At 48.3% G+C, this 15,905-nt stretch overlaps 2 protein-coding genes across 4 annotated transcripts in view; one reads left to right on the top strand and one right to left on the bottom strand.

The window, feature by feature from the left end:
- skap1 (src kinase associated phosphoprotein 1) overlaps positions 1-9,944 on the top strand; it is a 31,477-nt gene extending 21,533 nt beyond the window's left edge. For 2 of the 3 annotated variants that reach the window (XM_076034919.1, XM_076034917.1), the window contains exons 12-13: positions 8,036-8,138; positions 8,509-9,944. In XM_076034919.1, coding sequence (XP_075891034.1) covers positions 8,036-8,128 — 93 coding nt within the window. In that variant the 3' untranslated portion in view covers positions 8,129-8,138; positions 8,509-9,944. Of the gene's footprint in view, positions 1-8,035; positions 8,139-8,500 lie in introns of all 3 variants that reach the window. The other variant, XM_076034918.1, reaches the window with a different exon arrangement.
- snx11 (sorting nexin 11) lies at positions 9,452-15,411 on the bottom strand. The gene is made up of 7 exons (XM_076034916.1): positions 15,178-15,411; positions 14,094-14,133; positions 13,735-13,821; positions 12,900-13,000; positions 12,230-12,325; positions 11,880-12,107; positions 9,452-11,611 (listed from the first exon to the last, which is right to left on the bottom strand). The coding sequence occupies exons 2-7, from the start codon at positions 14,115-14,117 to the stop codon at positions 10,459-10,461; spliced, it is 1,689 nt and encodes a 562-aa protein (XP_075891031.1). The 5' UTR covers positions 14,118-14,133; positions 15,178-15,411; the 3' UTR covers positions 9,452-10,458.
- Positions 15,412-15,905: the final 494 nt, after the last annotated feature.

Below are 15,905 nucleotides of genomic sequence, written 5' to 3'. Positions count from 1 at the left end.
CTCTGTCTGTGTGTGTGCCGCTTGATAGGGGAAAATGTCAAAACAGCCGTGTCCATTTTTCACAGCCCGATGACAAAGGCAACATCCTCGGAGCCGGGGGGGGGGGGGCGAGCAAAGGGGATTTGCCTGGAACAACCTCAGCCCTGCCTGTCGTTTAACTTTTCATTGTGCGGCTCAGGTTCCTGCTAACTAAAGACCTCCAAGGCAAACCCAGTCCGGGTTGGAAGCGGCTTTCGCCTGGAGAATTACACAACATCTTAATGACGTACATCACTCTCGGCAGCCGTGCAAGAGGGAGTTTTAAGGTGGAGGAGCAACCATGAAAAAAAAAAAAGAATCCACAGTGGAGGTGCATGCGACAGTAAAGCTCCACGAGGTGATTTAAATCAACTCTTGAGTGGAGATGTGGTGCTTCTTGCAGGATTGCTGCATGTAAAGTCAACAAAAGTCACAGCTTCAGAAGCCTCTTTCCTCTTCTAAAGGGAGAGAGCATCCGGTACAAATGACTCCTATACTGCTTTTGAAAAGAGGTCGCCGTCTGGAATTTTAACATTTTCCACCAGTGCTGCCATGTCAAACAAGGTGCACGGCTTGGCAGAATGGGGATTGGATTTTGACAGAATGACGGGATAAAACATTTTTCACCTTCTGGAGTCGGACTCATTTGACACGCGGCTTCCTTCTGTGGTTCGTGCGGGATTGCATTGCGCAGACGGACGCCTGCTCCTTTCTGCTGCTGTGGGAACGATGCAGGTAACGTCCTGGATGCAGTGGCCGAGCTGTTGGCTCGTGCCGCGGCGACGTCAGCTTTCCACCACGACCTGCTTGTGCAGAAAGACGAGAAGCTGAGTTGCACTGCGCTTTCTGCTTTCACAGCACAACTGGCTGAGGTGTGATGCAGGTCCACGGTGCGACGGCAACGGCTTCCTGAAGTGAAGGAGCGGGCTTCCTGTCTGTCGCACTTCACTTTAGGGTTTTTTTGGTGTGCACAGTGGTGCGAACTGCACTTTCTGTGTTGCCTCGTCCGTGTGCAGTTCACTGTAAAGGCTGATTTTTGGTCGCAAAAGACACCACTGTGCATCTGACTTGCTGCACTGCTGTTTATCTTTGGACTGAATGTATTATTTTGCAGCCATTTGGACAGTCTGGCATGATCTGAAGGCATGGCCGGGGGAGCAGAACAGGGTAGCACATGCGGTAGTCAGCCTCCCCACACTTCTCTCATAAAGTGGATGTAATTATTACAGACTTCCTGTGGCAACCCCACTGCATCCATTTCCCATCTTGCGTCCTCCGAGCGCCACATTTCCCCTCGTTGAATAGCATTATTTGCATTATAGCCTGTAATCGGCTATTTGTTTTAACGAGCCCCCGGGGGAAGGAAGGAAGGAGGGGGAGGGAGGGAGAGGGAGGGAGAGGAGGGCTTCCCCGCCGTCTCCCGACTTCACACTGCAGCCAGGCCAGGCCAGGCCAGGCCAGGCCATGCAGCGGGGCGGGGGGAATCCTGAGAACCCTGACCTCCACCGGTGAAATACGGGCCCTTGGCTAGAACTCAAGACTGTCGCTTAGCTCAGGACCCAGACGCACAAAATGGCCCTAATAAAAGCAGGGGTCCATAAATTCAGTGGCGCAGGGTGGGAGGCCCCGCTTGTCTGCGCTGTTATGTCAACACTGACCATAATTACAAGGTAATAAGGACACGCTCTAAGTGCTAAATCAATGGCGCTAACAAACTGTTATTTTTAAAGCTGCTGCTTGCGTGATTGACTGCTGAGGTGCGGGGCTGTGCGGGGATCGCCGCAGGCTGCTGCGGTGTCATATGGCCGTGAACTGAGCAGAACATGCCGATTGTATAAAAGCGCCTCATCCATCATTATCGATCTCTCGCTTACTGTAAAGTGGCGCGTTTTTACTGTATTTGTGTATTCCCCCCTCCCCCGCATCCTCCCGCCCTGGTCGGCAGCCGCGCGCCTTATACATCTGTTCATCTCCGACAAAGCAAATACATCAGGAAACTCGCGACTCGCACCAATTCGCATTAGTCGGCGAGAATTAATCTGGCGGCACATGCAGCCGGCTGCAGCGGCGCCTGACGCGCGTCGAGCTGATGCACGAGTTCCGAACACGGCGGGAAATCCGTCTCGCGCCTTCCCGCCGTGGCGTTTCATTCCTGAGCGCGTGTAACCCCCACCCCCCACAAACTGACACCACCCTTCCATAATGCGCATTATGGCCGCGCTTCGACATTTTACTGTGTAAAATCACAAACACTATTTGTGATTTTCTTCATTTTATTATTTATATTATTTTCCACCAGTCCGCTCAGACCTTCCTAAGCTCGATTGAAATTGTTGACACTACCCGCGTGCATTTCTCCTGCGTCTCTGCGTGTGATATATAAATGTGTTGCTATCATCTGGCGTCACTTTCGACCAGGTTGGCATTTCCCTGTCGTGTGCGCTGTCGGCCACGTCCGGCGCAACACCCCCCCCCCCCCTTTTTTTTTAAATTGATGTCAGGCTACAAAAGAAAGCAAAAAAAGAGCCGCGGCCGGCCTCCACAGGTCAGCTGTCACATTCCTGTATTCCCACAGGCACTCATGGAGAACGGCGGAGATGGAGTGGCTGGAGATTTATGGCGTGAAAGCCATCCAGGGTCCTTAAAACTCTGGCGAGCGCCGCTGCCTGCCACCTCTTCCTCCCTTCCTCGCTCCCTCCCTCCCTCCCTGCAAGCACTCCTCCTCTTCCTCCCCCAACCTAAAATCCAGAGAGCTGGCCAATCAGGATTCGCCTCCCAAACCAAGGCGTCGAGCTGCAGCTGCTCGTTTAGAGGCCCTGAGAACGTGGACACCACTGACACCTTGTGGCCGTTTCCTTTCAGGCGCCCGCAGCGCGACAGTGTGACGTCCTTCAGGCGTCCGTGCGTTTATTTTGTTTTTCCTTAAAACGCCCTCCGTTCTGATTTTGAACATTTAAAAATCTTTCTCCCTGCTTTTCCTCCATCACGATTGTTCCTTCCCTAGTCTCATAACAGTGTGTTTCCATGTTCAACACACCCGCTGGCCACACGTCACTCTGACTGAATGCAGCTGTGAAAGAAAGGGGGGGGGGAATTGGACAAACAATCGGATGGGAAAAGTCAAGCAAGAGAAACACAAGAGCGTCAATCCCTTTATTCTTTTGTCTCCCCTTCTCCTTTCTCCTTCCCTCTGTCACCCCCCCATCGCCACCCCTACCCAATTTTAAAGACCCCGAGCTGCTATTGTAGCCATAGACACCAAGACGCTTTAGACTGGGGGTGGGGGGGACATCCTATTTACCACCCAAAGTAGCAGGGGGTGAGTCTGGGGTTCGGGGTCACGCAGGAGGCAGCGGTCATCCCCCGGTCAACTACAGTAGGTCATTATTCAGCCCCAGCCAATAGCCCGGGACTGCGGTCCGAGCTGCCCCCCACCCCACACACACACACACACACACACACACACACACACACACCACCACCACCACCACCACCACCCACAATCCATTCTGTTTAATTATTATAAATGAGGGGCGGCGTAAACAGCCATCATTACAGACACTCAGTGGCATACACAAATCCACTTTAAATTGCTATTAAGTTAAGGAGCTATTGTGAATCCCAGGCGTGCGTTAGAAAGGAGCGAATAGGCTTTTGGTTTTTATTAAATCTCATCGTCGTCCCCGAGATATTTTCAAGCGTTTGCTCGCGCTCCGTCATGTCTCCAATTTGAAGCCAATCCGCTGATTTAATTAAAAGCCCACTTGAAAGGACGGAAGAAAAAAACCAAACAAAACAAAAAGAACAGAACGGACACCGAGTAGCCGTTTCGCTTTCGCTCTCGGGTTTGCGCACGTGTCTGCGAAGGGTTTCGCCGGCACCTCTTTTGGCACGGCTCTCCCCTCCACCACAGTGGACAATTTCTGGTGTTATCAAGTCATCGGCGTGGGGGTGAGGGGCTGCTAACCCAATAACAGTTTACAAATCATCGACTTGTGCGCGGCCAGCGCCGGCCATGTTCCCGAGAGCTGCAGTACAACCCTGCAAGTCTAGGAGCAGGAGGAGGAGGAGGAGGAGGAGGAGGGTTGAGGATGCGAGTGGCTTCAGGAGAGATAGGAAGAAGGGGGGGATAGAAAGGGGAAAAGGAGGAGGGGGGGTTGATAGGGTGGGAGGGAGGAGGAGGAGGAGGAAGGGGGCGGGGGAGGGTTGTAACACCCAGGCGGCGGGTTCAGCGGCGGGGCAATGAGAGACTTCCTGCGCTCCATCACGCCCAAGGCCTGCCTCAGTCAGCTGGTGGCCGAGGAGAGATGCCTCATGTGTCAGGCTTATTAGCACTCCCCCCCTAGTTTGTATGCATTTGGGATTGTGTGCACGAGCGAGCGAGCGTGTGTGTTAGTGAGAGAGAGAGAGGGAGAGAGGTAGAGGAAAAGGAGGAGAAGATGCAGGTCACAAAGATTAAAAAACAGCTGGTTTCGAGGTTTTGGCGATGAAAAGGAGAGTCGGCGTGTGTTTGTGAAGCGACATCCACCCCTCCGACCACCTCCTCCACCCACCCCGACCGTTTGTCTCTCCCTCCGCCCGCGTCCATCCATCCACGACTCACCTTCCAGCTCGTCTCGGTCCCGGCCGCCTGTCAATCCGTCCTTCCGCGTCGGGGCGAAGGGAAAAAAAGGGAAAAGCGTTGAGCGATGGGGCCATCAGAACGCCACCATTAGCCAGCCCCCTGAGTGGTAAATAAACGATTGTGCTGGTACACTGCAGGTGTTGCCATGGCGACCCGCTCTGGATGCTCGGCCCCGCCCACCCTCATCCCTCGCTCCGCTCCCTCGGCGGAGGAGAGGAGTCACCGGGAGGTCAACGAGTCAGCGCGGCCGCCGCCGCACGGTGCTGTTCCGCTCCGCCCAGCACACACACACACACACACACACACACACACACACACACACACACAGCACTGAGCTGATCTGCATCCAGGCTGCAGCAAACACTGTTGCAATATGTGCACACACACACACACACACCCAAACACACACACATCCACACATCCACACACACACAACGCTGAGCTGATCTGCATCCAGGCTACAGCAAACACAAATGTGATGTGTGTCACCAAACACACACAGACAAACACACACACACACACACACACACACACACACACACACACACACACACTGAACCAGACACACGCACACACGCACGCACACACACATACACACACACACACACTAATACAGACACAAACACCATCACACACACACACACAAACTGATACAGACACACACACACTGATACAGACACACACACACACCATCACACACACACACACACACTAATACACACACACACACACACATTGATACAGACACAAACACCATCACTCACACACACACACACAAACTGATACACACACACACACACACACACACACACACACACACACACACACACTGATACAGATACTCACACACACACACACACACACACACACACACACACACACACACTGGCAGACATTGCAGTTGGTCTTGCTAATGAGCCAGGAGGAGAAGTTTCCCTGGACTGGGCTACTGGGCTACTTGGCTCTGATTGTGCTTCATTTTAGGATGCAAACGCGGAACAACTTGTCTGATCACTCACTGAGCGACAATAAGCCCAGAGACGCCTCCTTGCATCTCTCTCTCTGTCTCTCTGTCTCTCTCTCTCTCTCTCTCTCTCTCTCTCTCTCTCTCTGTCTCTCTGTCTCTGTCTCTCTCCCTCTCTCTCTCTCTCTCTCTGTCTCTCTCTCTACCTCTCTCTCTCTCTCCCTCTCTCTCTCCCTCTCTCCCCCTCTCTCTGTCTCTCTCTCTCTCCCTCTCTCCCCCGCTCTCTCTGTCTCTCTGTCTCTCTCTCCACCTCTCTCTCTCCGAGCATAAAATGCAAAATCGCTCCAAAAAACAAAAACAAATCAAGAGTCTACGACCAAACAAAAAGGTTTGGGGGGTGTGGGGGAGGGGTCGGTGGGGACAAACAGAAGGAAGGGAGACATTGAGGAGTTAGCGTAGTTTTTTGTCATTTGGATAATTCACTCTCGCCGCCTGTGGAAATGTCCCCATTACAGCAGGTGTACTCTGGATGAACCCATTTCAAGTATGAGGAAGATGGACTCTGCACGCCTGACAGACTCCCGCCGCCATTGGCGGCCCACTCTGTGATGTTGCAGCCCGTATTAAAATGGCGGCGCTGATAATCCAAAAGACCTTTCTCGGGGAGAATTCGAGACTGACTGCACAGATGGGCCGCGGAGATAAATAAAACTCTCTGTCACTACGACTGGTGGAATAGTGCTGCGACGGCCCCGAGGGAGAGAAAAACTGTTTCGCTCCCTCTTTCCGACCCCCCCCCCCCCCCCCCCCCCCCCACACACACACACACACACACACACACACACACCTCCCCCTCCACTCGTCCGTCTGTCTCTCCTCTCATGCTATCCCACGCTCGGCTCTCTGCCGCTGCAGTCTGAAGGGAGACCCTAAAAAGACCATTTCATTGATGCAGCTCTCCATAGCAGGATGAAGCCGCTGGCTGGTCCAAGCGCTCCGCTGCCGCGCTCCGGCTCGCTCGCTCTCTGCAGCGCTCCAGCAGGGTTCTGCTGGACGGCCTGCTCATGCCGTCAACCTGTTTGTTCCGTATAAACACAGTTGAGACGGCCCGTTGGTCAATTTCCAAACAATCCTTCAGGTTTCCTCGCCGTCCAAACGGGGCTCGCATCTGTGCACGTTTCTGTTTCTGTATGTTTGCGTGTGTGTTTAGTGGGAATAACGCAGGAGTAGCTGCGCTCCAATGGCCGGCTGCTGTATTGACAGCATCCCTCCGTTCCATCAAATTAGAGCCCAACTTCTGTCATCGTCTGGTCACTGTGGCGGTTGGGTTCCTCAAATAAGCCTTTTGGTATTCAAGAAGGAAATATGCATGTGGAAAGAATGTAATTGTACATGTTTTGAAAACCCCCAAAAAAGCATATTTTAAAATTTCATTTTGGATCAAAATGTGATGTTATTTTCACCTCAAATGATCAATTTGTAAAAATTCTAACAATGTTTAGTTGAGAGAAAAAATATGAGAACAACCTCCCCTATGCCTCTATATATAGTATAAAAGTAGGATCATTTTCTTTTACACATTTTATTTGTGTGCATTTTTTCATGTGTTTTGTCTTAACTATATATTTTAAAATATATCCAGCAGGTTTATTTTAACTTCAACGCGTGCAATGTGGGCACATTATATAGCATGGAGATATTTTCATGTGTACATTTTAAACAATTGTATTTGTTTCTCCCAAATGCTGTTTTTACTCCGCACTATCAAGTCTATAAAACGTCAAATGAAGTTACAGTGAAGTTATTTAACTGAATTGAAGCGGCTCCTCCGAAGATCTGAAGCAATCTCCAGAGATTCCACCACCTGTCTCAGTGGCCTGAAGGTGTGTGATTTGTGGTTGCTAGGAGACTGGGACGATTTTCCACTTTAACGCGCATTTAACAGTGAAATTTTCCACACGTGGAACCAAAACCTACACGCGTATTTCTTCGTAATTACAGAGCAGAAATGAAACTCTTGAGCTCATAACTCTTGAGAGTGGGCTCTGCTGTTGTTTGTAATGGTTTTCGCCTCAATAGCACTGACTGGCTTGTTTTCTCCTCACCGTGGCGTTCAACCCCTGGAGCCAATGGCAGCAGAGGCTGCCTGGAAAGCAGGAGGGTTCCGGCCCCTCCTGGCCGAGGCCTGCCGCTCCGCCGTCGCCGCTGAGTTTACACAGTGTCAACTCATTTTTAACCGTCTTATTATTGGTTGAATCGGCCATTGAGAGGTAGCAAGGCCTCTCGTAATTGCTGCTCAAATCATCCCAACGTGTCCTAATGTTTCACGTTATGAGACAAATGAAAGATGGAGATTGCCGCTCCGTCCTGTTGCGTTGGCTTGCCCCCGCCGGCACTCAAGGCTGTTTATTTGTGCACTTTTGTTCCAGGAGTACAACATTCACGGCTGGTGGGTCGGCGAGCTCAATGGCGCCGTGGGCATCGTCCCCAAGGACTACCTACACCCAGCCTACATCCTCTGAGCTCCAACAGGTACCGAGGTTACACCCCCCGTCATCAGCATTATGGACCATTACCGCGGCCTAATACACACAAACGGTCCCCCTGGTGCTCGTCCCGATGGCCGTCGAGGTATTTTCAGTCGTTGACCCGCCGTTTATGGCGTCTGCCGGCTGCAGGAAGTGGCGAGCGTGGCAATCTGAACGCCAGCGACGGGCCAATGGGCAGGAATAAATATGCGGCGACAAAAGCCTGATTACGGCGTCAGTTGTCCTATTTAAGAAAATTATTCCTTAATACTGTCAGATGGGCTCGGCTCCGAACCAACGCTGAATTATTAATGCGTGTTTCTCTGATGGCGTTTCCTTTCTTTTCTTTTTTTCTCTCTCCCACAGCTACGCTGCTACGCTGCTCGACACAACGGCCCATGAATTTCACACGCAGGCCTGTCAGATCTTTCTGATTGTTTTCCAAATGACATCAGTACTTATCGACAATGTGCAGTGCTGCTTTCCCCCCTGTCCATTAATGCAAATCAAACACTGAGTTGATTAATCAGAGAGAAAATGACAAGGAAATACAACATGTTGATCAGTGGGCGACACATTGGCGCAGTGCTTAGCGTTGTCACCTCACGGCAAGAAGGTTGCAGGTTCAATTCCAGGCCTTTCTGTGTGGAGTTTGCGTGTGAGGTGAATTGGAAACTCTAAATTGCCAGTATTTGTGTTTGAGTGCGAATGGTTATTTGTCTCTATGTGGCCCTGCGATGAACTGGCCACTTGTCCAGGACGACCCCTATGACAGCTGGGAGAGGCTCCGCAGACCCCCGAGACCCTGACTGCAGGAAGAAGCGGGTATTGAAAATGGATGGATGTTGATCAGCTTTTTTTCTTTTTTTTTTAAAATGTTCTTGATGTTGCAAGTTTCACTGGTTAAATTCACTGTTACAAGAGGAATGAAAAAATGCCACTACAAGTTCATCTAAAATGTTCAGTATTTTAATTTAAAGATGGGGTTTTTCATTTCTAAACAAAATCTTCATTACTAAATTGATTTCTTTATACTTTTCTGAAGTACCAGTATGCTAAATGTCCATGTTATTAATATTAGTATCATTTTAATATGAATTTGTATTAAATCTTTCACCTGCATTTTCTGTGTCGTGGACAATTTGCCGACAGCTGATTTTCCATTTTCTTGAGCAAACCGTTCAAAAGCTTTGAGTTGAAGCCACTAGATGGCAGCATTGCTCACGCATCCAAACAGACATTTGACAACACGTTAAGGACGGCCGACATTTAAAAAGAAAAGAAAAGGGGAACAAATAACATTATTTGAGACGTAAAGAGGGAAAACCCATTTATTGAAAATAAAATCAGACATTTTATTTGTCGACATGGAAACCAGCGCTCCAGTTACCGTTGCCCTCGGATGCATTTCTCAAAAGAGAAGGTTGGAGGGTGAGCTTGGCCGCAAAACTTCAGTTTATCAACTATTAAAAGCAACTCACTCAATTAAACAAACAAACCCCGCACCTCAACACAGCATCAGTGTTGAGGCTCATTTCCTTGTGTGATGGCACCAAAACACTGTGGGCCCCTTAATAATAAAAAAAAAAAAACCTCTACGCTCTGAAATAGCATTTCAATAGTGGCAGTAGTGTATGAAGAAAATTTGGTGCAACCAGTTGAGACACGTCTCGGGAAAAATAAGTTAAAATCTGTGTGCTAAAAATGAATGCCCAGTGTTGAACTGAAGAGACATGTTAATCTATCAAGGTAATAAAGCTGCTGTAAAACATAATGTGACAATAAAAATGACTCCTATTAAAAAAACAAATATTGATTTAGAGTGAATCACTTTGATCAAATGGCTTATAAAAACTTGCATATTTTACGAGGGCTGCTGTCTTGATTCATTTTCACAATTGTTGCAAAAATGATGAGACTCTGCTGACTTAATTACTTAGTGTCACTGTCTTAAACCACATTCTTTATCCATGCTATTCCTATTTTTGTGGGGTGAGGCGGCAGGTCAAAAGAAAATCATGACTCCTGAAGATGCATTTACCCTGTGGTGGTCGTGGGCGCCCTCTGCTGTTCACTGAGGAGCCCGTCAATGGAGCGTTCAATATAAAGTCAAAAACGTGTTTAAAATGAAATGGAGAAGCTGTTTTTAGGTTGACAGGAAATAGCAGTTAGGGCACAGAGTGTGACTGACACGCTAGTTTTCAGTGGTTTCATGCCTCTGGTGTCCCACAGTGTGAAGGTACAACATGTACTTTTCTATGTCCTATATATGTATGTCCACAGCAGCCCTCCCCAGTGACTCAGCAGTGTGTGTAGGCGCTCCACTAACAGGCCTCTACCTCAGCACAGTCCGCTGGCAGCGGGCCTTCCTCCTCCATGTATTTCGTATCTGATAATCCCGGAGAGTCGCTGGCCTCCAGAATGCTAAAGTCACTATTTTCAGTCAGATCTGCAGCTTTGACGGTGGAGTTCACGTCCTGAGAGTCACTGAGCTCGGCGCCCTCTGCCACGTCCCCGTCTCGTTCCTCGGGATACCCGTTGATGTGCAGGTCCAGGATGCTGGGTCCTTCTGACCAGAGCGGCTCCTCCTTGGAAGAGGACTTCTCGAAGCCGAGCTCCTCCCTCATCGACTCCTCGGCTTCGTCGCACATGCTTTCTTCGTCGGTCACCTTCATGATGCTCTCGTTGGAGGAGTGAAGCGAGCCGCCCTCCTCGTCGCTTTCACCTTTGCTTCCAACAGAGTCAACTTCCGGTTCCGCCTGCTCTTGGCCGGGCTGTACGTCAGTGTCACTACTGCCTTCTACCCGTGGAGCGATTTGGACATGATCATGTGCCGGTGTCTCTCTGCTCTCTGACTTCATACGTTCCTCGTCCTCTGGTTCCATTTGTTCCTCCACGTCCCTGATGTCCTCTGGACTGCTGACCACCCCTTGGTTCTCTGGAACCTCAGAGCAAACATCTTGCAGAGCGTGTTGTGAATTCTCAGCATGGTTGCCCTCAGCATCTAAGACTGCCACAGAATCCACACACAGGTCCACATCTAGATGGGCTTCCTGAGGACTTCTCTGTCCATCAGAGTCTGGATGGCCACCAGTCTGTTCCTCTACAGTATCTGATGTCACGTCAATCCGTCCTCTCACGGAAGCCACCTCGTCAGACTCGCCGTCCTGCCCGTTGTCCACCTGAAAAGCAGTCTCTACGCCGCAGTGAACGTCCACTGGCGTCTGGATCAGATGGCTTCGACTCTCGCCGTCCTCCTGACCGTCACCCAGGAAGAAGATGACGCCTCTCGGCTGATCGCCATCTTCTACGATGGCCGCTAGATGGTTGTCCTTCTGGATGACCTTCATCAAGGAGTTTTCCCCTCGTTCTTGGTCCTCTGTGTCATCATTAGAGAGTTGCTCTTGGCCCTCTGGAAGATCCGTCTCAGGCTTTGAAGGCTCTCCAGTTGGAGGACCAGGTTGGTGAGGAAGTGGACTGCAAAGCAAGAACAAGCATTTTAATTTCAAAATTTCAAACATCTAAATAAATCTAATAAACAAAATAATTTTGATATGCTGGGAACATTGCGGATATCAACTGTTGTGGAGAATCATTTTCCGAGCTGTTGTAAACATGTGACTGCCTCTCCCCGTTTCTGCCTCTACGCACACAACTTCAGAAGCAACAAAAAGCAACATCAGTTCACTCAAAACTAAAAGCCGCCTTCAGAATGGCATCCGGAGCGCCACAACACGTTTCATACCTTTCCATCGACTCGTACGAGACGGTCAAACTGTGCTCCTTCATGGACTCATCTTCCTGCTGAGCCTGAGCGAAGCCCCGGTTGGACGAGGCGTAGGTCAGAATGGCGTCGGTCACCGAGTAGGGCGTGTGGCCCTGCACGCAGTCCTGAATGTGACCAACAGGCAGCTGTGTCTGCAGGAAAAGGTGGAGCTGACTGTCCGACAGGCACACGGTCATATGCACCACTCTGCCAGGGCCAAGGGGAAAGAAAAAGATCATCCAATCTGATGTAAGTGCACTCTGAATGTTTGTAGCTCATCATGTTTAACTGTCAAATAATAATAATAAAAATAGTAATAAAAAACTCACTTATCCAAGAAGACTTGAAGCCCCTTTCTGCGGCTCTCCAGAAAGTCCTCATCGCTGAAGAAGAAGAGGGACTTCCCGGGGAGGTCTGGGACGGGCCTGCAAGGACAAGTGGGATGAGAAGCTCACTGGAAGTGGCGTAACGCAGGCTTCCTCCAGGGAGAGTCCACACGACATCTGATGCTGCCTGCAGGGTTGAGCAGCAGCAACCTGGCCAGGGGTTAACACTGCCATGGACAAACTACGGCCCGGGAGCCATATTCATATTTAACAGTCATTTCAGTAAAGAGCTAAATACTGTGGGGCTTCACATTTTCTTCACATCCCATGATATATTTTTCCTCCTATGAGGAGGGTCACCAAAACACTCCATCCATCTGCTGCTGCTGCTCCGGCCCCTCTGACAAATTTTAGAACCCATTGTGGCCCACCCAGTCAAAAAGGTTTGCGCACCCCTGGGTTAGAATAATGTAGTGGACATAACTGGGACCACTGCGTGATCACGAGTGGTTCGCTTCACTGAGTTCCACTGGTGTCGGAACGTCGAGACGACTGGCTGCTGCTGCCGTACTGAGACACTGAGCCGAGTTCAACTTCAGCTGCTTGACGAGTCTGTGAAGACGGTTGAAGGCCGTGTCTTGGGGAAAATAAACGTCACAACACAGCAACTTACACTAGTCCGGAGTTCTTCTGGAGCTTCTTTTTGAGCCAGGCAAACTCGCTGTAGCGCCGGCGCACGCAGGACGTCTTGGCTGTGAAGGCCTTGCTGTTGGTCTGATGCAAAGAGGACATAAGCTGTGACACGTCGCCCTCAAAGGCCGAGACAAAGTCACTGTCACATGTCAGATTTGTTCCGGTGACTTGTGACACCGTCCGCAGATATTTACACTCACGCATCATCTGATGGGTCACCATCTATTTGCATGGTGTTTTGCTACCATGAAAGGAGAAGATGACGGAGGTTCGACAGAAGTCGCCGAGTCACGACTGAAAAACTCCTCCACACTCACATGACCCCCGTTACTGACAGCTTCCTCTAAACACAAGCTTTACGTTTTTGGTCACATTTTTTTCAATCAGAACCACTCGAGTTGTAGAACAGTATATAGATTGATTATCCATAGTGAAATGGTGTGCGATCATGTGAGGTCATCTGAGCTGAGTCAGCACTACCAGCAGCTAAGAATGGCAACTTGCTGCTGATGCAGCACTTCTGAAGGCAGGTTGCCCTGATCATGACAGGAATCCCTCTAATGCAGCTCTCAGTGCTTAGTTAATCCTTGACAGGGCCAAGAAGCACATCCTGAGTTACTGACTTGAGTTCGTTAAGCTACTCACGAAATAATATCTTTAATATCCCCTATTGACACTCAAGAACTTATGTGTCCAAAATTAAATCAACAAACTAGAAAATTGTACAGCAGAAAACTGAGATATTAAAGCCATAATAGTGTATACATATTTTTGCCTTAAAATGAGCAACAAATGTTGTTATTGTTCATACTCACATGAAGGAATATTTTATAATCCACGTATGAATTCCAGGAGCCTTCATTTTGAACGCGAGGATCTTGGACGCGCACTGCCACAAACTCCTGCTGGACAGAGACGGAGTCACCATTTTTCCTTTTTAAATAAAATATTGACATAATTCTGTGTGTATGTGGTTAAACTAATGTTCTGAGCTCTACATTTGATTAATGTTCATCAACAGGACATGTGCCGTCTCTTTGTAACCAGTTTCCCCTATATCTAAGGTACATCAATTGGTCCTCATTGAGGGAAGTTTAAAAAGGGAGAGAAGAAAGTTATTATTATATACGTGTTTCCCCCCCACAGGACTTAGGGGAAGTTTCCAGTCACTTACATCTTCCTCTTGACTGCTGATCATCCTCCAGCCTGCAGCACTGCGGAAGAGAGAGTGGATCAACCTCAAGCGAATTTCCTGACGCTGATGGCGTGCACGTCGTCTATAGTGTCATGAGCTGATGACTCATCATTCCATAGGAAACTGCTAAGCAAAAAAAACAACTTGGCCACTGTTGTTTGGAATTTTCTCTCTTGACTGCCGTGTATAGGACCTCCAGAGTCTCCAATAGCTTTTTGTTTAAGGAGACCGGTAAAGAGATTCTTTGTTGTTCCAACAACAGATTTCTTTCTTTAAGCCGATGGTCCTTATACTAGGGGCCTCTTAAAGTGGGGACGAAAATAGTATTATCATTATATAATACATAAGCAAAACTATGCTGGAAGGTTTTCTTTTCTTTCCATTCTTCATCTTCTTGGTAAACAAAAGTAAATCTTAAATCTCATTTGTTTGCATCTTGTTGCTGTCAATGCTTCATCTAAAGGGTGGCTTAAGCTTCTCTGGAATTGAGGAGAAGCCACGACACTCGGGATAATTAATGGGGTAAACCCGCACATGTGGCTTTTCTTCGATGATAACGAACAACAAATCAGTTAAAAAAAAAAAAAAAAATCAAATAGGAAACAATCGGTCATCCAATAACCACCCAGTCATCTCCACGCTGCGATCAATCGCACGAAATCGATAAATAAGCGATGTTGATCATACATCAGAAAAACCCAATCACGTCCAGAATTGTATATTTAATGAATGCAGACTCAATAATTATTTCCTACACCTTGAAGCATTTTTCCTGGGTGGCTTTTACCTGAGGTCACACCGTTTGAAACACTGTGGACAATTTAGTTCTGGAGCGTCAATTACTCCCAAGTTGTGGACAAGTTAAAACAAGGGCGTGACAACGAACACGACGACATCTCGCAAATACACACGTAACAGTTGCACTTTAACCTGCAATTTGGGCTTTTCTGAAGGGCATAAATATCAGTTGTCCGTCTGATAAGAACACAGCAGTAAAACAAACAAACAAACAGCCAACAACAACATGAGCTAACTGCTAATCCCCGGCTCGGCTTCCACTTACTTTCCTGACAGAACAGCTTCCTTTGCGCTCCGCAACCCGCCGCCTCCCGAAGAGCTCCGCTCGGCAATCCCGGGCTTCTGTTCTATTCTCGGGGGGTAAAAAACCCTCCACCACGGCGGCTTGTTTTTCACCGAACACCTCTCGTGTCTATATTTCGCAAGTCACAAACGCCAATACGTCACGCAACGTGCCTTATCTCGAACTTCCGGGAAGGCGGGCACGGCACGCTGAATGGGCGTTGTTTATCAAAAATAGGGCGTTGTTTATCAAAAATAGGGCGTTGTTTATCAAAAATAACTATTTCATTAATAATAATACATTTTATTTGTGTAGCGGTTTTCAAAAAACTCTGAGACACTTTACGGGGCAATTCAAATAATAAAAACTGTACATACAAAACTACAATTGCCTATCGTTTATATTTTAATTAACATTTTCCTGTAGTTTATTTTATTTGCTTTTTTTTTTTCTTTTTTTTTTTTAAAGGAAAGACGTTTACCTTGATAGACAATAGATGTTTTTTATGTATTGATTCATTTGTCCGACTGAGGTAAATAAGGAATACGGATTTTTTTTTTTTTTTTTTTTATGTACCCAAGACATACATTTAATATTCATCACGTTTCTTTTCAAAATAATATTTCAAAATGGACGTATTCTAAAAGATTTATGCCGCATCGTTCACAAGACAACATAATTCGCAATATACCACCTTTCAACCACCTCCG

Source organism: Nelusetta ayraudi, unplaced genomic scaffold (assembly GCF_046127955.1).
Source record: "Nelusetta ayraudi isolate G7.1 ecotype Tasmania unplaced genomic scaffold, CSIRO-AGI_Nayr_v1 ptg000042l, whole genome shotgun sequence".
Taxonomy (NCBI): Eukaryota; Metazoa; Chordata; class Actinopteri; order Tetraodontiformes; family Monacanthidae; genus Nelusetta; species Nelusetta ayraudi.
The sequence above is the reverse complement of the archived record's forward strand: the minus strand, read 5'-3'. Positions and strand labels throughout refer to the sequence as shown.